At 43.0% G+C, this 24,176-nt stretch overlaps 1 protein-coding gene across 8 annotated transcripts in view; it reads right to left on the bottom strand.

The window, feature by feature from the left end:
- GRIP1 (glutamate receptor interacting protein 1) overlaps nucleotides 1-24,176 on the bottom strand; it is a 699,747-nt gene that overhangs the window by 27,363 nt on the left and 648,208 nt on the right. For 5 of the 8 annotated variants that reach the window (XM_049693962.1, XM_049693963.1, XM_049693961.1 and 2 more), the window contains 4 exons: nucleotides 13,993-14,149; nucleotides 13,060-13,171; nucleotides 12,905-12,949; nucleotides 7,949-8,182 (listed from right to left, as the gene is read on the bottom strand). In XM_049693962.1, the coding sequence (XP_049549919.1) occupies nucleotides 7,949-8,182; nucleotides 12,905-12,949; nucleotides 13,060-13,171; nucleotides 13,993-14,149 (548 nt within the window). The remainder of the gene's footprint in view (nucleotides 1-7,948; nucleotides 8,183-12,904; nucleotides 12,950-13,059; nucleotides 13,172-13,992; nucleotides 14,150-24,176) is intronic. The other 3 variants (XM_033440573.2, XM_033440572.2, XM_033440570.2) reach the window with 1 other exon arrangement.

Here is a 24,176-nt window from a genome sequence, read left to right on the forward strand (position 1 = left end):
ATCCTCCAGGAGATCAAGCCACGCCACGGCCAGCTGATGGACACCTAATTACCGTTAGCTCTGCCCCTGGCCCTTTCTCCTTGCCCAGCCAGCATCAAGTCAGCCAGCCTGGCAGAGACCGTTCCAGCACCTCAGCTCAGGACTGCCTGCCGGCCCCTCTCCACACCTGGCTCTGCTCTCTGGCCCCCAGGGCTGTTCTGGCCTGGCTCTCCTCCAGCTCCTGTCTCTTCCTGCGTCCCCCTGGCAACTTACTGACCTCCATAGCCCTCAGGCCCGTGTGGGCAAGATGTCCTGATCACAGTTCGAACATGTGTGTGTGTGTTGGGGGTAGGTGGGTTCCCTACACCACCAAGCAGTCCTGCAACACCAGCTGAGTGTCCTACAATTCAAGTCAGTTCTGACATTATCTCCCTGGTGATAGCGTCAGACTCCACAGGTTAAGGGCTCAGTCTTACAATGTCACCTCACCTCCACCCCAGCATTTTAGACAATTGTCTTCAGACACAGGTTGTCACCCGTGCCTTTGACCAACCAGCTATGTCTCAGAGGTTCCAGCAGCCCTCTCCTTGGGTTTGACTAATTTGCCAAAGCAGCTCACAGAACTTACCGTATCACCGGTTTATCATAAAATGGTACAACTCAGGAACAGCCAGCTGGAAGCGTTGCTCTGGGGCAAGGTATCCGGGAAGGGCGCAGAGCCTCCGTGCCCTCTGAGCGCACCACTCTCCCCGCATCCCCACCAAACTGAAAGCTCCTGGAGACCCATCCTTCCGGGTATTTATAGAGGCTTCATTACACGGGCACTAAGTCATTGGCCTTTAGTGATTGATTTCACCTGCAAATCCCCTCCCCTCCCTGGAGGTTGGGGGTGGGACTGAAAGTTCCAACCCTCTAATCACAGGATTGGCTCCACCAGCAAGCAACCCCACCCTTAACTGCATCTAATGGGCGCCTCATTAACATAACAAAAGATACCTTTCTCACTCTCAACACTTAAGAAATTCCAAGGGTTTTAGGAGCTCTGTGCCAGCAACTGGGACCAGATCAGATGTACACTTATTATAAACCACAGTATCACAGGTGGCCTCCTTGATCCAGGGGCCACCTGCACCTCTGGGTGAGAGGCATCCCCTTCACCCATCCTCTGGGCTTCTGGGAATTTGGGGGCAGGAACTTGTCATTCGGGAAGTATGACAAATTACAGCGGACCAAACTCCCACTGCACTGAGCACTAAGAAAGTTGATTTTATTTCCTCATTCCAGGTACTGCTGTGGTTTGACACTACAAAGATCCTCAAACAAGAAAGAGCTCTGTGCTCCATCTAAGGGGAAGAAAGAGGGCAGCCCTGGGCTAGACTGTTATCAATGTCATCCTCACCACAGCCCCGCCAGACACGCAACAGACACACAATAGAGCAGAACGATGGTGGAGGAAGAGGTCCAACAGGCTACTCTCCAAGGACCTGGACATTAGGGAAACAGAGTGACCCTCAGGGAGCCACCTCGTTTGTAAAGTGAATATCCCGTAGGTAACAATATTTTACGACCTATTCATAAACACATTTGATCACAACAGAGACAAGAAAAAACATCAGAAAAAGATGAATGATCCCTAGGCCAGGGCTAGACTTAAGGGAAGCTATTAACATTTCTGGACAGAAGTGAGAGATCAAAAACTGAGATATCAGGCACACTAGACCACTGCCTAACAAGCCCGCCTAAGGGTCATCTGAGTCTAGGGGACTGCACTCTGTTTGACTTAGCATTTCTATGGCTGGCTCAGGGCTCAGACTCTGTAAAAGTGGATGGCAACTTACAGGGAAGAGATACGATGCAAACTGAGTTCTGTCCCTCAGAAAAGATAAGTTCAAAGGCCTTGCTTTTATTTCCCTGTAAGTCATTAAGCAGCTTTCATTTTAACTAGGAAATCTTATTTGGCATTCTTTTTTTTTCCCTCCATGGACTGAGATATATATATATATATATATGGTATAGTTTCTTTATCTTCCCTTTGAACAAGCTTTTTCATCCTGCTGTCATTCCTCATTAATGAGTTAAAAAACACTTTTCTTTTGCACGAGCCAATCACTTGTTTAAGAATTTTGTTTTTTACATTTTTGAAAAGTAAGTCTTAACAGAATCACAGACAAGGGAAGCTGATTGAAACAATCTATTTTGAGGACTGTCGGGGCTGGAGGTCATTACTCATATAAAACATACAACCTAAACTCCAACCCTTGTCCTATAATTCCACACTGATTGTCAGCTGCCCCTGGTTTTACAAGGAGAGAATATGCTTGTCAGACTGATGTAGTGACTAGTAACTAGACACACGTCCATTTCTCTCTGTAAAGAGATTCTCATTATGGTGTACACCTCCATCTCTGGAGGCTCTAAGGCAGCTGCCTGAATCGTGTTTAAGGCTGGGCTCCTGAGGAGATCTCATTTTCTGGGTTTCTGACACTGTAGGGCTGAGGTAAGACTGAATGGTGACTTCACCTGGGAAATGCTATTTGTGAAGTCTCCTCTCCTGATAACAGGTGATCCCTCCTCTTTTCTGCTAAGTGAGTAAACTGAAGTTCAGAGAAGTGACGTAGCCAATGACTGTCAGATTGTGACCAAACCTCTGTCTGCCTGACAATTTACTGGATCTTGAGTACCAACTGCAAATATTCGGTGAAGAAAGATGCCTGTGCCGGAATAAGATATGTGTTTCCAGTTCATATTTCCTCTTAAGGCCGAGCCTGTTCCTGAACTGGGGAGAATATTGCAAAAGAAGTGGGCTTTAAACACCAAAAATGACACTCCTTCCAAGAAGTGAAACAACTTGATCATATCAAGAAGAACAAAGATCCACTCTCAAAACACTCAAATATATTGAAATTGCAAAGTGAACTTGGCTGAGAGAAAAGTTGATGGTAGCAAAAGCAGCTACAAGAAATACGAGACTCAAATGTTCACGGGTCATGCCATCAGCAGCCAGAAATAAGAGATGATTCTGGAAAATAATTTTAAAAAACCTTTCTGTAAAAAAATAAATAAAAACAGCTGCATACAATTAAGGAATATAATTTTATTGAAAAACACAAATGACACGGACTTCCCTGGCAGTCCAGTGGTTAAGACTACATGCTTCCTCTACAGGGGCCGCAGATTCGATCCCTGGTCCGGGAACTAAGATCCTGCATGCCACGCGGTACAGCCAAAAATAAAACATCAAAAGGAAATGATTTTCTAAGAAGTCCAAATGCTCTGAATGTGAAGAATTTTCTACTCTACTGAAAAAAAAGTTTTTTGCCTTAAAGTATGCAAAGAGAAGTGAGGCTAGAATTCATCTCAGAAATAGATTAAGTGGACACCAAAGAATATTTAAGCTTCAGAAGGAAAAGAGGGGTTATCAATGAACTGTAGCTAAGATCACAGGCTCCTTAACTGCAAAGAGAAAAAAAAAATCTGTGATAAGCTATAGTACGAACCAGAATTCATTTTAAAGATAAAACTTCAGAAGCTCCAGGGCCAAAGATGCAACCTCATTTCCCCTTTACTCAGCCACTATGTGTCAGTGACTCTGATTTCACTGACACAAAATAATCACCTCCTGTTAGCAAAACCTAAGGGAGTGATTCTCAATCCTTAGGGAGCCAAAGAATCCATTAAGGGGTCGTTAAAATGTAGATTTTTGGCCCCCACTCCCAGAAAGTGCTGACCAGGTGAGTCTAGGTTGGGCTTAGGAACCCGCGTTGTAACAAGCAGTCACGTGATGATGGCAGAGATCATCAGAGGTCCATATGCCGAACTATTCTCTAAGGCTATGGTGCCCAAACTTTTGGTGGAGACCCATTAATAAGTCCTGAAATCAGCTTAATGGGACAGCATTTGAAAACAAACAAAGATGTTAAAATAAAGAAAGAAAGAAAGAAAAGAAAACAAACAAAACAGAAAATGTTAGCATACAGTCAATTTTTGGATGCATTTACATATATGAACGTGGGTGTATGTGTGTCCTGAATTGTGAGGCAAAATGTATTTTGGACTGTGTCTTAGCCAAGAAAGTTTGAGAGGCAATGGCCTCTGGAGACACGAGTATCACTTCCCTGGGACTCCCTCACTGTCTACCTGCCATGCCCCCATCTAAGTACCGAACCGTCACTCCAGCGCCAACTTCCTCCTCCAACCACAAAGGCCCAAAAGGGAAGTGAGGCTGTGGTGCTTTGTTCTCAAGCGTCAGGAAGGATAACTAGCTTTTCAGGTTCAGGAATGCACGGGGTCGACCTGATGGAAGACCTGCCGGGACACGGCAGAGCCTCAGACGCAATAGATAGTGTGAAATAAACAAAAACCATGTAGCCTGTCACCTGAGCTCTGCATTTTCAGAAGGTCTGAAGGAAGAAAAGGTATTGGTGAGGAGGACTGGGTGGAAAAGGAGGGGCAGATAATGGAGAGGAAGTTCCAACTCAAGAAACTGGAAGATTAAGGCCACGCTCTCTTCTTTCTGTATCAGGAGATGGAGTGGTTTTTGCTTTTTGTTCGTGTTCCCCAGGAAGGGGGGTGGATACCGGCCCATTCATTCCTATCCTCTTGAGGCAGCTTCTAGTGCTAGTAAGAGTTTGTAGGTACTGGCTTGGCTACGGACAGATCCACAACTTGTCCTCATGGCCAGCTTTCACCAAGTGGCACGCAGCCACGAGAAAGACGGCAACTAAATAACACCAAGTGTGTTCAGAATGGTGTGCTATTAACCCTACCCAGCCCTTCCACTCTGGTCTTTGCAGCCCCTTCGGAATTCCTCCACTAGGTCTATGCAGAAAAGTCCACCCAAGGGGCTCAGGGAACTGAAAACCAGCCTTCATTCCACTTGCCAAGCTGTGCAGTCTTAACTTGGGGTTATTTTTAACTTGAGGAAGTGATGTTTTTCTATTTCCCTGGTCCCCTCTCCACACCCCCCCGCCAAAAGAGTACCTTTTCCTCACTTCTGTGAAGGTTTAGTACAGGCTAATAGCACCCCAAGGGGAAGATAACTCAATTGCATGAACAAGGCACTGTGCCTTTTCATGGTGTCAGGTAATCCTCCAGTGTTCAAGGGATGCCCATAATCAAGACACAAGCGCAATTACCAGTCTCTGCTCTGAGTAAAGTGACTCTTCTAATGACTATTTCTCCTCTCAAGCATTTCAAAATTGGAGAATGTGTTTAACAACAAACATGTGGACGGCCTATCAGGGTAATTGAATTCACTTAAAAAAGAAAAGATACCCGAGATGTGAGCATAAACCACCCCCAGAATTCCATATTGTCAGGCGGCAGGCTCCTCCGTTACATTTTCACTTAACAAGATCATTTTGGGTGTCTCACAATGCCCAGGACACCACCTACTTCTGAGCAACTTATTATGTTTGGTATCAATCTGGAAGAAGAGTGACGCCACATGGGAAATGCACTTACTGCTACCATTGAGGGGAAATGACTGAAGTGAAGGAAGAAAGAAGTAACCCATTTATTAGGTCAAGTGGGTCCAGCGGAGTCTGTGATCTATGGCCTCTCAATTCACACCCCCCGACACAAATTTTCCAACCAGTCCATCCTCTGCCACTCATTGTGCTGTTAAATGCATGACGCCTTTTTTTTTAAAAAAAAAAAACAAGATCTATTTTCAGCACATTTTTTAAAACCTCAGCTATAACAACTTGCACAGCCAATTGACTGTCATTATCTTTGCTAACTGCTTTCAGTACAGGAGGGATGGGGAGACAAGCCTTTTGTATTGCTGGGCTATCAGGAATCTCCCTTTGAGGAGACTGCTTCACTCCAGAAGGAAAAATGGCTCTATTTTATACTTGCTATTTCCCTATCCTGCAGCTGGAGGTAATAAATATCTGCTAAGAAGCACTGTTGTGGGAGGCTAAAAATAGAAAGACTATAGCACACAGTAGGCACTCACTGGTATCCTTTTCCTTTGGTGCTGAAGGAAGGTGGGTTACCCAGCATGCTCCCCTCTGCCTGGGCAGTAGACTTTTAGAGAAGAGGGGAAGGCAGGGTTCCTAAATAACCGAGGGAATCAGGAAGGGCCAGCCCTTTTCTTGGTACAGCAGAATTAGCAGTGACTATGCAGCTTCTGCAATTTAATCACCAATGGAGTCCTTACAGCCTCCTAACGGTGTTTGTCAATTAGCAGATTAGGATATGTGACAGGTGGTGAAGGCTGGTGTTTACCAGACAGACATCAACTCACAGTAACTGGATAAACTAACTTGTGATATGGGGCTAGAGCTGGGTCCCCACCCTAAAGTGTCAGAAACTTCTTTGCTTTTCTGTAAAGTCTGTAATGCCTCTTAATGCACAAGGCTCTCGTTGGCAGATCTGCACTCCCTCAGTATACTGCTATCTGTGACATCCTTTTGTACATTTTTTTTTTTTTTTTTTTTTCCCGGTACGCGGGCCTCTCACTGTTGTGGCCTCTCCCGTTGCGGAGCACAGGCTCTGGACTCGCAGGCTCAGCGGCCATGGCTCACGGGCCCAGCCGCTCCGCGGCATGTGGGATCTTCCCGGACCGGGGCACAAACCCGTGTCCCCTGCATCGGCAGGCGGACTCTCAACCACTGCGCCACCAGGGAAGCCCTTGTACATGTTTCTTTCTGTGCTTTGGAATGCCTTCCCACCCTCCACCTTCCTGCGGAGTCAACACCTGCATCTAGGAAGGCTTTATCTTCCTCTGTAGTGGGTTCAGGTTCCTCCCCAACCCTGCCCGCCAGCCCCCTACCTCGTGCCGTCCCTCAGGGCAGCCTAGTCTAGCGTCTATTGTACTTATCCCACCATCTTCCCACTGTTTCCTGGACTGTCTCCCCATTAGACCATGTGCTCCCTGGGGATTTATAATACATTCTTTAAGTAAATGAATGCACAGTCTATGCATTGAATGAATGAACGAATGAATGAGTGATGAAAGAATGAACCCAGGATTGGAACACAGAATTCAGAACCCAACTTCCTATACAATCCTTTCTTTCACTATATCCGTTGTCAGCTGCAAAATGGCTACTTTTAATAGTTAGGGAGACTGAAGTCGTTAGAGGAAAAAGGGAGTAGTTGGCCTTTACCTCCTCTCAACCTGACATTTATATGCTCTTCTGGGTAAGACCGATAACTTATCTCTAGCTAACAGATTATTAACTACAGAGAGGGTCTTGGCTCTCAAGAAAAGTAGGGTGAGATTGTTACCAACTATACATCCTTATGTATTAGCAACAAAACAACAAAAAGCATTAGAGTTCTACAAAAGTAAACCAGAGAAAGCTCCCTCCCACTGCTTTCCTTGGCCTGGGCTCCACAGACACTGTCACCTACACATGCCTTGTTCAAACTCTGCCAGCAACTCAGATTCAGCTGTTTGCAATCATAGGTTTCCTTCCATGAAGCAAAGTGAGGCAACTATCATAACAGAGATGGAATATAACCAGGGCTTACCCTGTCCTGACCCAAGACATCTAAATGACATCTCAAAGAGAACTTCATGTCCCCTGAATAATATAACTGTCTGCTGAGAAGTCTGTAACTGATGATTAAGCCTTCCAGCGTCACCCCTGAAACCCCTTTTCAGTGAAGCTGGGAGGGTACGACATTTAGAAAATCCTTCCCCCTTCCAGTGAAGTTGGAATAACAGACCAACTCATTCAACCTCCACGTGACACTAGAACCTCAAACTTCGGTGAGAAGATTTTGGCCATAAATACATTTCTGATAAATTCACTGCTTGAAAGCCAGTGTTCCCTGTTTTATGAGATCACCTCTCAGAGCTCACGTTTTGAGAACAATCGGTCTCTGATGATCTGCCTTCAAGCTCTAGCTTCTCTCCTTGGTTGAGCCCACAGTAGAATGTCATGATCATGCTTGCATCGGGGTGGCCACGCTGAACAGAATGTGACCCTAAGGGAAGGAAAGAGAGTTTCCTGACCTTGTGCAGCTCCACAGGAGTCGGGGACATGATCTCCTTCATTTCCTGCTTCATTTTTCTCAGGGTGACAGACTTCCTGCTCACGTCCGAGGGCAGAGTGTTGCTCCGAGTGGTCTGGCTATAGTGTGGCCGCGAACTGCTCCGTTCCTGGAAGCTGGCCTGTCGCCCCAGCTGACTGCGAGGTGTAGGGGCCTCGTGATTCAAACTCATCGTGCTCCCCGACATGATTGTTGCCTGTGGCATTGACAATTTTCAGAAACAATTAAGCCACGGACTAAGAAAAGCGTTTGGTTGCTCAACATGAAGCACATTTCTCCTTCTGCCCAGTCAAAATACGGTCTCTTCAGGGCATAACCAAAGGCTGGAGAATGGACGTACTAATTGCACCATGAAAGTCTGGGAATATGCTTCACACGTGACATTTATAATGCACAACTCAAATCCAATTTAAGTACTTAAGCCATTGAGTTTATTTAATCAAATACCACCCCTGGCAGTTTGGCAAACTGAAAAGCTCTAACATCTGCTTACTGCAAACTACATTTTAAGCATTAACTTTCTACTGAGTGGGATCTAAAGATGGGATTCACGAGGCAACCTTCAGTATATCTTACAGAAATGAACTAAGAACTCCTCAGTGGGGACCAGGCTGACCCCATTTGCAATGGTGCCTCTAGCCCCACCTGGAGGTAACAATGGGCTGAAATGAGGCTACTGATAAAAAGGCGAGGGCTTCTACCGAAGGCTGTCTGCCTAGCTCTGGCATATTGTCTTTCCTTTGGCCACGTGGCCGGCCGGAGAAGTTTGTAGATCAGCTAGGTCTCCACATCATTTGGCGAAGGTCAGTGTTTCTTAGAAATGACCTTTGTGTAAGGTCCTCAGAGAGGTTAAGGAATAATCATTTATGACGCTACCGTATTCAACCCTTTGCTCAAAAGTGATGAGACCTGGGTTGGATTTTACCAGTGAATTGAGAAGTTTGTTCACTTTCAAATCTGTTCCCTGCATAATACACAAGGAATGCTAAGATTAGATCTCAAAAATGACTGAGTCTCAGAAGTGGAACAAAAAGAGCATTTGAAACCAATATCATGCTGGGAATGTTCATTTCTCATGGTTAGAGGATGCTAAAATTCTGAAAATATGCCTGTAGCCAGCTGTGTTCCTCCGTATGATGGTTATATAAGGGTGTACCAGCATCAGTGAATCTGCGTGAAATCATGGATACAGAAAACAAATTCCACGTGCCACGCTACAACATGATCTAGTGGTGTTGATACCGATGCTAAAAGTAACAGAAGTGTAATTTGTTGAGTCCTTTGAATGTATTCACGCATTTAAGCCTCACAACAACTTTATGAGGTAAGTGCTGTTATTCCTCCTAATTTACATGTGAGGAAACTGAGGCACAAAAAGGCTGACCTACCCAAGGTCCCATAGGTAGTAGATGAGCCAAGTGCACTATCTAAAATTACTGATCAGGAGGGAATACTGCAAAGTGAGTAGAGTTTTCACTTGTTATCTTGCTAAGATTTATAATTCCAAGCTTCACCTGGTGTTCAGCTATACCCATGCCACTCACAAGATCTTTGAATGACAGCCAAGTATTAGCACACAGGTAGGTATATCTACAACTCTGTTGAAAAAGAAACAAAACAAGTGAACTTATCAATATCCTGGCTAGATCAGTTATCTTACTGATAATTTTTTTTTTTTTTTTGGTACGCGGGCCTCTCACTGTTGTGGCCTCTCCCGTTGCGGAGCACAGGCTCCGGACGCGCAGGCTCAGCGGCCATGGCTCACGGGCCCAGCCGCTCCGCGGCATGTGGGATCTTCCCGGACCGGGGCACGAACCTGCGTCCCCTGCATCGGCAGGCGGACTCTCAACCACTGCGCCACCAGGGAAGCCCCTTACTGATAATTTTTAAAAAAACAATTGTAAGAAAAACCTCATGGGTCATTGAGCATTTACAAATGCTAAGTACCACATTGTGTATGCAGCATACCATTAAATACTTATAATAACTCTATATGGTAAGGTATTATAATTATTATACCTCCTCATTTTACTCAAGGAAGGGGATGCCTGGATCAGTGAAGCAACTTGCCCAAGAGTCTGGGATTACTACTTTAGCCATGTCTCCAAAACTCTTATTCTTGACTATGAGGCTATATTGGTTCTCAGTCAAGTATGAGGTTGAAACTTATAAAACTGACTTTTTTTAGTAAATGAAAAAAACCCCTTAACATTTATCCAGTGTGGCTTATCCATATAATGGTTTATTTCAGATAAATCCCCTTTAAACTGAAACCTTTCTATTACTAGCTTTGTTGGTAACATGGGACATCCTTTTATTTTATGGCATTTAACTCACACATATCATTTCCTTGTTTAATCTACTGTTACTGATAGCATCTGATGATTGTTTTCTTGCTGTGGTGACCATCCACCTATTGTTTTTACCTATTTAGACTAGCTATTTGCTTTGTGAACATTTATTTTTAATACTCATTTTTCATTAGACCAACAGGAAACACATTGGAAGTCAAATAATCACTACAGCTGGGAGACAACACTTCTGCTTTGATGAGCCTTAGCCAAACAGAAGTTACAATCTGATCTAGAAAGGGCTCTAATGGAAGCGATGACAGACTATCAAAAGGTCTTCAGGTCGAGTTTTCAGAGGATAGATTGTTTTGTTTAAAGTGAATGTAAATTGAATTAGTGATATTGCTGAAGGAATATTAAAATTAAAACACAAATACAAAAACTAAAATAAAAAGTAATTATTTAAAGTTTTCTAGGATTTGTTTCTGCCTCAAGAGTATGTATTGCCTGTTTTCATTTTGCACAATTCATAATTTATATTATACTTTTTCAAAATTATTAGTGAGATAACTGGTATACATACAACTTAGGAGGAATATATTTAAGAGTTCTCTATCTGACATTCAGTTAAACCTTCTTCCTATGTTATACTAAGCAAAAGATAGTTAAGGCAGCATTCAATACTCAAAAAAGTGGCAAAAATAATTTCTATCAAACATTTATTGTGTCATGTTCTATGTTAAGTGCCGTATAAACATTAGTCATTATAATCCCCATATTTTAAAGCAGAAATACCTGATAAGGAAATTAAGTAACTTGTCCAAAGTCTTAGTTTGAATTTTTCTCTTTTGTTAAAACTATATATTTTTCAGCGCTAAAGCTGAACCTAAATTATTGCTAGCAATGGGGAAAATGACTAGTATAATTTTCATTTTCATTTCAATTGTAATCATTTTTCATCTTAGCTAATCTTCTGCATTTGTTACAGTGATAGTATGCTTTAACTTTTAATGCTGGATATACATTTCTTATGCAGGAACCTAGCTCCAGTAATATCTTTTGCATAGTAACTTTTGCAATCAAGGGAGCAGAGTTCATCCAAACTGATAAATGAATTCCCTTTGTGCTAAAAGTGTGAACGAGATTCTAATTTATGGATTTGTCAATCATTCTTCCTAGTTGAAAACTTTAATTTCTATTTGGCTTATTAATTCAACCCATTTTTTTTCCTGGATGTATAATTTCGAGGGCCACACCTGCCAGAAACGATGTTACAGGAAACCTATTGGCTCCTGCGAGATGACTTCTATGCTGACGTATGTTGTTTCCATTGGATAACTCAATGTCTGAGTGAAAACGCAACTTCATTGTACTACTTTTTACATCATCTTCATTTTACCTAATGTAGAAGCTATTAGAAGAATAGCTGCTTCTTCAAAAGAGAAGTATTTCAAAATGCAAAGTGAAAAAGGCATATGAGCCAAAACACGCTTTGAAAAGCAGGAATATGTTCAAAAATTGTGAACTGAGATCTTTACTCAGTTTGGGAGAATGCTGACCCTTCTCTATATGGGAAGTGGTAAAAGTTTAAATAAGCCACCTGATACTTAAGCACTCTACTTTTTTTGAAAGTTTCACAGAAGGGAACCAATTGCTAACATCTTAATGTATTTAAATTTTATAGGATTATCCATCTCCAGGTCCTTTAACTTGTGCTCTGAAGCTGCAGTTCATGCCAGGTAATAATCATGATGTTTACAAATTCAAACTAGTATTTTTCTTTATAATTCTCTTTGCAGATTTCACAGACATTAGAATCACAGAAAATATCCACACATGCATTTGAGAAGCAAAATAATATAAAGATGAGTCATCATTTTAGAATTGCAAGAGTTCCACCCCATTAGGCCATTCACATTCCTTATGGTGACTTGGGGACCTCATATGACATCAAAATAAAAATGCAACTTCTGCCACTTTATTTTTTACAGCTCCGAAAATTTAAAAGAACATAAAAGGAAACAGTCCAGGACTTCCCAGACCAAAGTGTGAATACCGTCAGCAAATTTATGGCTTTGATTAAAGAACTCCCCAGGAGTTCAGCTATTATACTCCGTCTCTCTGCAACTCCTTGAATTCACACTAAATTAACACAGAATCAGGATTTGCAATGAACAGCAATGTAGGCTGTAATATGTTGGCTGGCTGCTTCTCAAACAGACTGGCTTTTTTCATCAGAGGCACTGTCATCTACGTTAAGGGCAAAATGAAGTAAAGTAAAATTTCCTCTTATGTTCCTCTTCACGATCAAATTAATGTCTCTACCAGGTACAAACGAAAACATGCCAAAGAAACCTTTCTAAAGCAAATAAGAGAATGAGAGATGCCACTGCTGGGAGACTCAGCTCGCCCCAAACGATCCAGTGGCAAACAGGTACAGTCAGGCTTAGCAGGGAGCAAATGGCAGAAGCCACAGGTCAGTAAGCTCGGCGGGGTGGGGGGGAGGGGTGGAAATGGGGAAAGAAATACTTTTAACTGCATTGGATAAAATCAAATCACTGTCCAGACGGCAAGGGGGCAGGGAAGGCAGCTTCACAAGCAAAAATATAAACATAAAGGGTAGCTACCAAGAGATTCATGTTTCTCAAAGACACACGCCTGTCAGCTTTCTCCTGTGGAAAGGGTTAAAGCTTTTAAATGAACTGGTGTGATCAATGCCAACTCAAAAGGACCAAGAAAACAATGAATGTAGAAACAATAAAAGTAGCAGGACCAAGGCTACCTCGAGTTCTCTGAGAATTCCTGATTGTCCACAGGTTTCCAAATCCTCTAGCGCTTGGGACCAGAAGTTCTCCTCTTGTTCAGCCTCTGCACTGTCCGGAGCCCCTGTAAAACTGTTGTGAAATACAGTCTGGGTTAAGAACTTGCTGGACATTTTTTTTTTTTTTTGGTCTCCAGAATCTCTCTCTCCTTCATCTCACACACAAAATAGAGATTCGTTTTGGGTCTGGCTTTCTTCCCACTGTGGCTTCCAGTCAAGCCAGCTCCAGTAGAAGGACGCTTTAGGAAACTCAAGTGTCTCAAAGACCAGAAGGACCATGGTCTTACTAATTGAATTTCACAGTATTCATGGCTGCGTCAACATGGCACCCGTGGGAATATCTGTCAGCTGCTCTGTCCACAGGGAAAGGGAAATCAAACTTTTCTCTAAGAGAGAAAAATACGTTTTCCCCACTCATTACAAACATCAGTATAGAGGCGTTAAGTGCTATCGCTTTTTATGAATTTCCTTAAAATATTTTGGTAAGGGAGCAAACTGCTAAAATAGACCTCTCAGTTGAAAATAGGGAACCCTCAGTTAAAAAAAATTTTTTTTTCTAATGTAAGTTAATGTGAAACTACCTTCTAAACAAAAGGAGAGGGAACTAGTCATAGAGTGAGGACACAGTTTACAGAAGTAGAATTTCCTCATGTGCTACTGCTGTTTTCATTCAGGGAAACTTAGCTCTTGCCCTGTTGTGTGGTGGAGCTCTGCCTCCCACTGGGCAGGCCCAAGTCTTCGAATCTGGACATGGGGCCAGCATGGATGGCGACAGTGGCTTCACACAATGCTTCCAACGCTAGCAGTAGGTGCCACTGGAAGTAGAGAAGTTCACATCTGGCCCAAATGACCCGGAAGCAGTTGGGACAGGGCAGCAGTTGGTGAAAACCTTACCCACTGACTGTGGACTGGTCCCAGTCCTCGTTACTCAGCCCCACATCTGGGTAAGTCTGGCTTCGAGGCTTAGTGACTGGGGACAAACTGCCTCTCTGTTTGGGACTCCTCCAGTCATAGGTGTTGAAGTTGTAGCCTGAGGCCTGAAAGCCAGTGCCTGAAACAAAAACAAGGCATCATATTCTATTTTAGTAACTTGTCTTTTTCTGTAGCTTCCGCTAGTTTGTTCAAGGGGGCTGACTTTAACAGAATTTGGGATCAGGGAGGCCATCAAGACAATACTTCAATCTTACATTAAAGACACATTCACACCTATTATCCCAAATGAGTCTAGCAACAACCCTGAGGTAAGACCCTTAGACCCAAGCAGGAGGATCCTCAGTGCTGGACCTGTGCTTTCTCTGGCTTCTGCCCTCCTCTGTCCGGGTGAGAAATCTTCTGGGGCCTGGGGGCGGTGGTGATGGAGTATGCCCAGACCTGTATCTAACCCTTTCTAGCGCAAGATCCAGAAGGCGAGAACCCTGACTTTCCTGCCCAGACAACCTGCGTCCACTTCCAGGTGGAAGTCTGTCCTTCTGAGAGTGGAATTTGCCACCAGATGTGGATTCCCGGCCCAAGGAGTTGCCAAGGGGCGCTGGTTGCAGGGGTGTGGACTAACCGTGGCTAAACCGGCTGGCGCCCACCAATGTTAGGGATGAGCCCGAGGATTATTTCATCCACCAGGAAATGACATCGCTAGCGAGTAGGGGGGTCAAATAACTACAACACCAGCAATAACGGCAAACACAAGGTGGGCATTTACTATGCAACCAGGACTTCATTAAGTGCTTTATTTATTTATTTTTGCGGTACGCGGGCCTCTCACTGCTGTGGCCTCTCCCGTTGCGGAGCACAGGCTCCGGACGCGCAGGCTCAGCGGTCATGGCTCACGGGCTTCATGAGGTGCCTTCTGCTGGGAGAGCAGGGGCTGACTGGTAGGTCTGACTTTATGGTTCGTGCCGTAACCACCACACACGGTTTCATCTACTACTTCAGGCTGTGACCCGTTACGTGTGTGTTTACGTGTGTGCACCGGGTTGCAATATTACATGCATTTCTTACTATGCTTAAAACACATAATCTAGCAAACAGGCCTAGGGCTCCAATTTCACATACAATTCAATGACTCAACCACATAAGATGACTGTCTCCATGCCAACCCTTTGTTTGTCTTCCCCATTCACTTTCCCTCTACTCATTTGGTCCTATAACGCCATCCTCACTATCAGTTAGAGCCCAGAGAAAGCAGGATGGCCAAGGGTAAGGTTCTCTGATCAAAAGGATTTAATCTCCAGAATGCAGGGGAAAGCACACAGCCGCATGATGGAAATACTCTACGAATCTGCTGTTTTAGGAAACCAAGGATAAGAAGTCCTTGGCACAGAGGAACTATTTACAGTTCAAAATCTCATTTTCTTTCTTGGGTAACTGCAGAGTGTGGCTAGACATTTGGGGAGAAGTCTTGTGTGATGAATGTGCAGTTTTCTGTCAGAAGTGTTGAATTAAGGGAACATGAGTCTCCTCTTGACGGTGGGGGGGAGGGGGCGGTGACTGGGCAACACTGCATTTCTCCTGGCTCCGTCTGACAGGCTATGCATCTTCTCCTTCTGAAGCAAATAAACTAACCCCCAAATATTCACATGAAGTCTCTTAAAAAGAGTTAGGGGAAGCCCGCGCCTCACTTCCCTTACCCAGCTTTAAACTTGCTAAAAGCCAAATGCTAAATGGTTGTGTCCTCCGGGGGAGCATCCTTTTCTGACAGGCATTAACCCATAGGACCGTTCAGTTCCCAGGGGGAGTTCCAAAATGTTTTAAACTGAGCAGATTAACTTTCTGATTTTCCTTCCAACTGTTGTTAAGTAGTTCCTGGTGACTTGGGCAAGAGTGTAAGGATGGCCTTGAGCAGATATGAAGCATCAGTACTAGGAAAATGTCCCCTCCCTGCCGAAAGGCGTGTCTATCTATACCAAGGATGCCTTGTCTTAATAAGCGTTATTAAATGATTATTGCATTACAACAAAGCAGGGCACGAAAAGGGGATAAAATTCAAATATTTTTGCGTTAGGCATGAACTTAGAAGACCTGGGTCTGGTCCATGCTATGCTAGCACAGGGACTGAAGTAAGAGAAGACCTAGGTTCAAATCCCAGGTTTGCCACTTCCTTGCTCTGCAGTCTTGGCCAATTCACCTCCATGTAAAATAGGGATAATGACACGTGCTTCACCAGGTTGATATGAGAATTAAGGAGAATAATACACACAAACACTCATGAACATGCCTGGAACACAATGAGGTTTTAATGAAAGCCTCATTTAATGTTCATTACTTTTATTATTTACTAAGTCACTCAACTTGTCAAGATCTCAGTCTCCTTATTATAAAACAGGGAAAGTAGGAAATCAGCATTGCTAATTCAGGAGATGTTCCAGCACCTCTAAGACTTGTCAGGTACTGCTGGAGGAGCTGAAATGTAAAGATAATAAAACTACGTTCCTGGCCTCCCAAACTGCACAGTTTAGTATAGGTTTTGGAGAAAGAGAAGGAGAAACAGGCATAGATAGAAAATAAGAATTCTAATAGCATGTGAGAAGTGTTATCCTTTCAGTCTGTACACACTGAGAGAAAAGAATAGAGATCTGTCTGGGGGTCAGAATACAGGTCATGAAAGTGTCAACGGAAAAGCAACATACAAGCTGGGGCTTAGAGGATAAGCTGGCATTTACTAGTGGAAGTACCGCGGAAGCAGTGCAGGCCTAGCAAGAGGGGCTGGAAAGGTGCACTCGTGATAAGCGCCGCTCCCTGGCCTCATGTTCCGTCAGTGGGTTCCTGCTTCACTCTCATGGAGGGAGCAGTAGTCCAGGGATTTTCTGGTCCCTCTTACCATCTGCACTTAATCCTCCCCAGAGGAAGAGCAGCGATTTACCCAATGGTCCAGTTCTGGAAAAGAGCACTGGGAATGTACCCTTGGGCCCTTCTTGGCTCTCTCCAGACCCATTCTCTCCCACTGCTGTACCACAAGGCAAGCAAACCTGGGTCCCACTCCTGGGGCTCACTGAACTCAAAGGAGGCAGGAGGCCAAGACTGCACAGTTAGCTGACTGTGGCAGACTACTAATTGCCTATCATAACATCCATTCTTAACTTCAACTTTTTACTAGAATACCAGTTTCGAGGGTGGACATATTACTGCTCAGGATAAGACTATATTTCCTAGCCTCCCTTGAAGTTGTGTTAATTTAATTATGTAGAAAGTTCTGGCCAATGACATGTAAACAAAACTTCCGGAAAGTCTCCTTACAACTCTCTTTCCTGCTGCCCGGAATGTAGATGAAATGGCTGGAGCCCCGATAACTATCTTGGACGATGTGATAAACCCAAGGATGGAAGGCAAGTGCTAAGCATAATAGAGAAGAAACACTTAAGAGCATGGGTCCTTGATGACACTGTTGAATTATATACTAGTTCTGAAATGCCCGCTCCTTTTTGAGTTAAGTCACTGCAATATTAGGGTTTTTAGTTCTATTCAGCTAAGTCAAATCCAACTGATATGCTGGGTTTAGAGTTTTCTTTGTAGATCTGACTTTCCCCTTACTTAAGTCCCAACATCAGACCTGGGTTGGGGTAGGGAAATAACAATCCTGACTCTGGGTGTATGTTCAATCCAGATTTTCTAACAACCCCCTGACTCTGTCAAAAAAAAAAAATTAAGATGTTGATATTTTAATCCATTGCTGACTCCAATTTCTATTTCCCAACAGATTTAGAATTGATAAAGGCAGGGACTGATTAACATCAAAACACCTAGCGCTATCAAGGTACCAAAGACTAAAGCTTGCTTAGAGAAGAGTGAGAAGCTCAGGATGAGGAGTAAAAGGTACTGTGGGGAAGTGTCGGGAGATGAGATCGATAAAGCAGTTGGGGACTGGGGCTTCCCTGGTGGCGCAGTGGTTGAGAGTCCACCTGCCGATGCAGGGGACACGGGTTTGTGCCCCGGTCCGAGAAGATCCCACATGCGGCGGAGCGGCTGGGCACGTGAGCCATGGTCGCTGAGCCTGCGCGTCTGGAGCCTGTGCTCCGCAACGGGAGAGGCCACAACAGTGAGAGGCCCGCGTACCGCAAAAAAAAAAAAAAAAAAAAAAAAGAAGTTGGGGACTGGATTACAAAGAACTCTGTGTTTTAAACTAAGGACCTTTGGCTTCATCCAACAGCAAGAGAGAACCATCAAAATAGTTGTTTTTTTTTTTTTAAGGGAGTGGCATTGTTTGATTTAGGTTTTCTAAAGGTCATTGACAGTAATGTGGAATGGTAAGATGCTCAAAGTAAGATGAACGAGGAAGTAAATATTTCAGACCTGATGAAGGATTTGTAACAAAGGCAATGGCAATGAATGGAGAGACATGAGATGTGAAGCTAGTAGAAAGTAGGAGGATGCCTGGGTCCTGATAACACAGTGGGGCTACCTGCCCCCTCAGGCTCTTCCCTACAGCGGGAGAAAAATAAGCCTCTATCTTGTTTAAACACCATCCTCTGTATTTTCTTTTATAGTAGGTGAATCCAATCCCTAACTGATGCAGGTGGATGATGACAGCGCAATTTAAAATAGGGAATATCTGAGGGAAATTAGGTTTGGGTAAAGGCAAGTTGGTTGCCACAGTTGAGAAGATGTTGCCAGGCCCTGAGGAATATCCCTTTACACTAGGAGTCAAACTTAAAAGCCATGGAAAGAATAAAATAAATGAGGCAGCCCGGGTGCCAGAAATATAATTAGACTTTGTTTTTACTGAGTGATGATGTAAATAAGCACATAAAATTAACAGGTATGATACTGTAAACTAGATTTAAAATTCTAAATTGATTAAAACATTGAAAGATAGAAGTAATTAAAAAATGTATTTCCTAAGTAGTTACTTTTCTTGTTTAGAACTGGAAACCTTTTCATGTTTCTTTTTTTCTCCCTCCTTTCCCTTTCTCCCTCTCTCCCTCCCTCCCTCCCTTCTTTCTTTCTTTCACATATCAGTTTCAGTATCTGGTCTTATATTTTGTATAATAATGTGAGGGATGTTACGGATTGACTTGTGTCACCCCCAACTCATAAGTTGATGCCCTAACCCCCAATGTGACTCTATTTGGAAATAGGGCTTTTAAAGAGGTAATTAAAGTTAAATGATGTCATAAGGGTGGGGCTATGGTCCCATCAGATGAGTGTCCTTATAAGAAGAGGAAATGTGGATACACACAAAACACCAGGGATGCGGGTACACAGAAGAAAGGCCATGTGAGGACACAGTGAGAAGGTGGCCATCTGCAGACCAAGGAGAGAGGGGCTTCAGAAGAAACGAAATCTGCCAACACCTGATCAAGGACTTCTAGCCTCCCAAACAGTGAGAAAATGAATTTCTGTTGTTGAAGCCACTAGTCTGTGGTATTTTGTTACAGCAGCCCAAGAAAACTAACACAAGATATAAAATTCAGCCTAGATTCCTTTCACTGAAAGTAATGTTTAACTTTTATTCAGTTGCATGATGAAAAAATAGGTCTTCACAAATGTAGTTACTTCTGAAAGTTGATGGACACTTGGTATAGCAATTTTTACTTTTAGGGTAACTACACCTCAGATATTTGTAAAATTCGGATGCTCAATATTGTTTTTAGTACCACAATATGGTGCAGATAAATATCTTCCATGTGTAGCTCTTAATTCACATTCACTATTAATTTAGAAAAGTGATGCTGGTTCTTATTCATAAAGTTTAAAATCAGAGAACGGTTTTGAAAATCAATCTTCAACTCTACAATTTTGGGATTATAGCTCCTGCCGTTACTTTTATTTTTGAAAGCCAATTTTAGCACAGGAGAGCGAGCCAGATAATTTCCTGCCAAATTTATTTCCTAAAGCCCCAATTTTGCTAAAAATGAGAAAATCAAATCATACATTTGTGTAACTATTTGTAATTGTTGTTGCCAAGAAATATTCAATGCATTTAGAGGAGACTGTGGTTTCAAAATGGCAGAGCAAAGATAGATCTACTTTCTCTTAGAAATCACCTCAAAACAAAGAACAGAATGTAGAGTCCATCTTCAGCAAAACTAGAATATTGAAACATAATACACGGGAAAGTTACCAAATCCCATGAAAGACAAACGGGGTGTGGTGCTAAGACGCCAAGAGGAGACACCTCTGACCAGAGATGATGGAGAAGGCCCAGTCCTCCAAAGCAGGGGCCACGGCATAGGCAAAACAATAACGTTTTGTTTGGAACACTAGAATGGATTGCATTGACTGGTGGCAGGAAGCGCCCTAGAGCCAGTTTGGCACCAGGGAAAAGCCAGAGAGGTGGGCTGAGAGATACCTCCAGACATGCCACAGACTGCGTGAAGCAATCTCCCAGTGAGCCAGGCTGGCAGAGAGTAATTCTACGTTGGTGGCAGCCTGCTGTTGCTGCCCTCTGCTGGCTGAGGAAGAATGCACTCATCACAGGTGCCGTGAACTGGGGGTAAATTTTGCGCCCTTCCAATTTAGGAAAAAGTCATCTCATTTAAACGTAAGCAGTAATTTAAAAGTAACTGGCATAAGACATATACCAAGTTAATATTTAAACAAAGGCGAGAAGGCACAGAAAAACAAAGCCATAACAGATGAAGGATACTCATGAGAAAAAGACTGCCATGGAGCAAATGATGAATATGACCAAATATATCACAACAAAATTTAAAAAATACACATCTCTATAAAACAAGAGATCAGAGATATGAGAGCTCAAGGAAAACTGGGCAAGGCAAAATCATAGAAGGAGACGAAACATGAGCTTGTAGAGATCAGAAAAGAAATGGAAGAGAAAAATAACCCTCCCCCAATGGAGAAAGTCCTGCTGAGTCTCCTGCTCTGTGCTACTCTTTGTACGTACTATGTTGTGTTACCTAACTACGTTCAAGGAAAGCTGGACTCTGTACATGTTAGTGTCTTTTTGATCAATCACCATCACCTTTTATGAAAACTATAAGGAAGAATGGAAATAAATGAATTATGCATTCAAGTCATAAACAGAACAAAATCTAAGAAGAACAAAGTTAATCAAATTAAAAGCAAAAATTTATTTTAAAAAATCAGAATGGAATTAAATAAATGCAAGAGTTGGTTCTTTATAAAAAAAAAGGGCAAATACATTAAATATAGAACCATACTTGGGATATAATTATAGAAACCAAGAAAATTACAAGAATCAAATAAGCGATTATATAATTATATGCAAATATATTTGAAAACCTGGATGAAATGGAGTTGTTTTCTTTTTTCTGAGAGAATACCAATGATCATAATGACCTCAAAAAGGATCCGAAGGAAATAAAATCTGTATTGAAGAGATGGCTTTACTCCTATGTCACTGGATCATTATTCACGATAGCCAAGATATGGAAACAACCTAAGTGTCTGCCAATGGATGAATGTATAAAGTGTGGGATATATGTATATATACAAGGGAAATGCTTTAGCCATAAAAATGAAGGAAATCCTGTCATTTGCAACAACATGGATGAACCTGGAGGACATAATGCTAAAATAAGCCAGACAGAAAAAGACAAATACTATGTGAGCTCACTTATCTGTGGAACCTAAAAATAAAGTCAGACTCATAGAAACAGAGAGTAGTATGTGGTTGCCAGGGGCTGGGGAGCAGGAGGTGAGAGATGTGGGTCTAAGGGTGCAAACTTTCATTTATAAGATGAATAAGTTCTGGGGATGTAATGCACAGCCTGGTGATGATAGTTACCAGTACTGTATTGTATACATGATGCTAAGAAAGGAGACATTAAGCTTTCTCACCAAACACACACACACATAAATGGTAACTATGCGAGGTGAGAGATGTGGTAATCAACTTGGTGGTAATCATTTCACAATATATATGTATACCAAATCTTATTACATTGTATACTTTAACTACACATAATTTTGTCAGTTACACCTCAATAAAGTAGAAAAAATAAACGCAAAAGAGAGAACTATCTAAAGAATACACATGACAGGATCAGACTGCCTGACTTAAGAGTCAAGAGTTACAGACGTCACAAGAGCCTCACCGTCCACGAGTGTGACAGTCCAGGTACCATCAATTTGTCAGTCTCCTCGTGTACTGATTGACCTTTGCAAACTCTAAGGAAAGCAATCATAGGGTTTTCTGAGAGTCTGAAGGAGGAATAAATAAGACAAGGGGGCCAAAAGCATAAGCTCTTGTTAAGGCAGAGAGGCATGAATAGTATAAGAGTCAAGAGAATGGGGGGTGGAAGAAGCTGGCCCAGAAGCAGACTAGAAAAGGTGAGCATCAAGAGAACTGAGCGTCATCCCACTGTGAGACTTCTTGAAACACAGTCCTTCTTTCTCCACCAGCTTTGATTACTCCATCCTTTTTCCCTTTTCATTAACTAAGTAAAAATTCACTCTGTTGGTACCTGTTAATTGTCTGGCCCTTCAGCTGGGTAACCTCCTCCACAAGAATAAGGACCATACCTCTTTTGTCCAACATTGTATACCCATCATATATTGGCTTTTATTGTGCCAGTCATTACATATTTACTTAATGAATGAATGGGGCAAGCTTGACATTTTGGACCAGAAGCAGAGAACAATAAGGAACATGGCTGCAGAGACATGAATTCCTAGTCCAAGGAGGAAGATGCGCATGACGGAGGTACAACATCCTACTGGGAATGGAGCAACTATTATAGATTTAAAGGTAAAAGTCTTCTTGAGGTATGGTAGAGAGAGTGTGCTGAGAGACTATGCAGACAAGGCGGAAAGATAATCTACATCTCACAACATGATACATCACAGGGGAAAAAAGGTACGGTTCTAGGCCTTCCTTTAAAAAGTCAACTTCATGGGCTTCCCTGGTGGCGCAGTGGGTAAGAATCCACCTGCCAATGCAGGGGACATGGGTTCGAGTGCTGGTCCGGGAAGATCCCACATGCCACCGAGCAACTAAGCCTGTGCGCCACAACTACTGAGCCTGCGCTCTAGAGCCCGTGAGCCACAACTACTGAAGCCCACACGCCTCTAGAGCCCGTGCTCCGCAACAAGAGAGCCACGCAATGAGAAGCCCGTGCACCGCAATGAAGAGTAGCCCCTGCTCGCTGCAACTACAGAAAGCCTGCATGCAGCAACGAAGACCCAACACAGCCAAAAATAAATAAATAAAATTAAATAAATTTATAAAAGAAAAAAGTCAACTTCACAAGCACTATCTGGAGAGATCTGGTTTAACCCAATATCACAAGTAAAGGGGAAAAAGACAGACTTTGAGATCTTGGTAAACAATAAGATCACAATGAGTGACTAGGACGTGCCCACCAAAATTCTTTTTTTTTTTTCCCCACCAAAATTCTTATGGTGAGGTAGGCTGCACTGATGGGTTCTACAATTTCCAATGATGAAGGTGGCAGGCTTGAGTTGCTCCGGGCTGCCATACTATAGTATGACTTTCCTTTCTGAGTGCTACACTTGTATAGAGTTAAACTTGAACGTATTCAGAAGAGAGGCCCCCAGGATGACAAAAACACTCAAAGGTAAGTTATGTGAGGAACAGTGAAAGGAACTGGGGCTGCTTTGCTTAGAGAAGGAAAGACTCAAGAGAGGCATGAGAGCTGTCTTTGAGCAGCTGAAGGGTTGTCAAGTGTCGAGGAGGCTTTACTTCGGAATGACCTTGAGGGTAGAACTAGAATAGGCAGAAGCTACAGGCTGACAGATCTCAGCTCAATACAAGGGAGAACTCTGAGCCGTCAGAACTAAGTACGGGGAGCGGGGAGAGCTGCCTTAGCAGTTAGGCAGCAACTTGTCACTCCGGGCGCTCTAGGCCGTGCAGCACGACGGCGGGCAGCCAGGCTGGACAGGACATCAAGGGCTGCACTGGACGCCAGACTAGCTGACTTCAAATTCTCTCCCAATACCGAAATCCTGTGATTTCAGCTTCCGTGTTCCTTATGGGAATCACTTGAGATGAGTTATGTAAAAGTGCTTCGTAAACTCTAGTTTTACAAATACAAGGTATTATTACCAATTTTTCATCACCTTGGAGGATGTCAGTTCTATCCCAGTTGCCATTTTCTCTATATCTCTCTAATCTCTCTTCAAACTCATAATGATTTTTAATT

This window comes from Orcinus orca, chromosome 11, assembly GCF_937001465.1.
Source record: "Orcinus orca chromosome 11, mOrcOrc1.1, whole genome shotgun sequence".
NCBI classification, from domain to species: Eukaryota; Metazoa; Chordata; class Mammalia; order Artiodactyla; family Delphinidae; genus Orcinus; species Orcinus orca.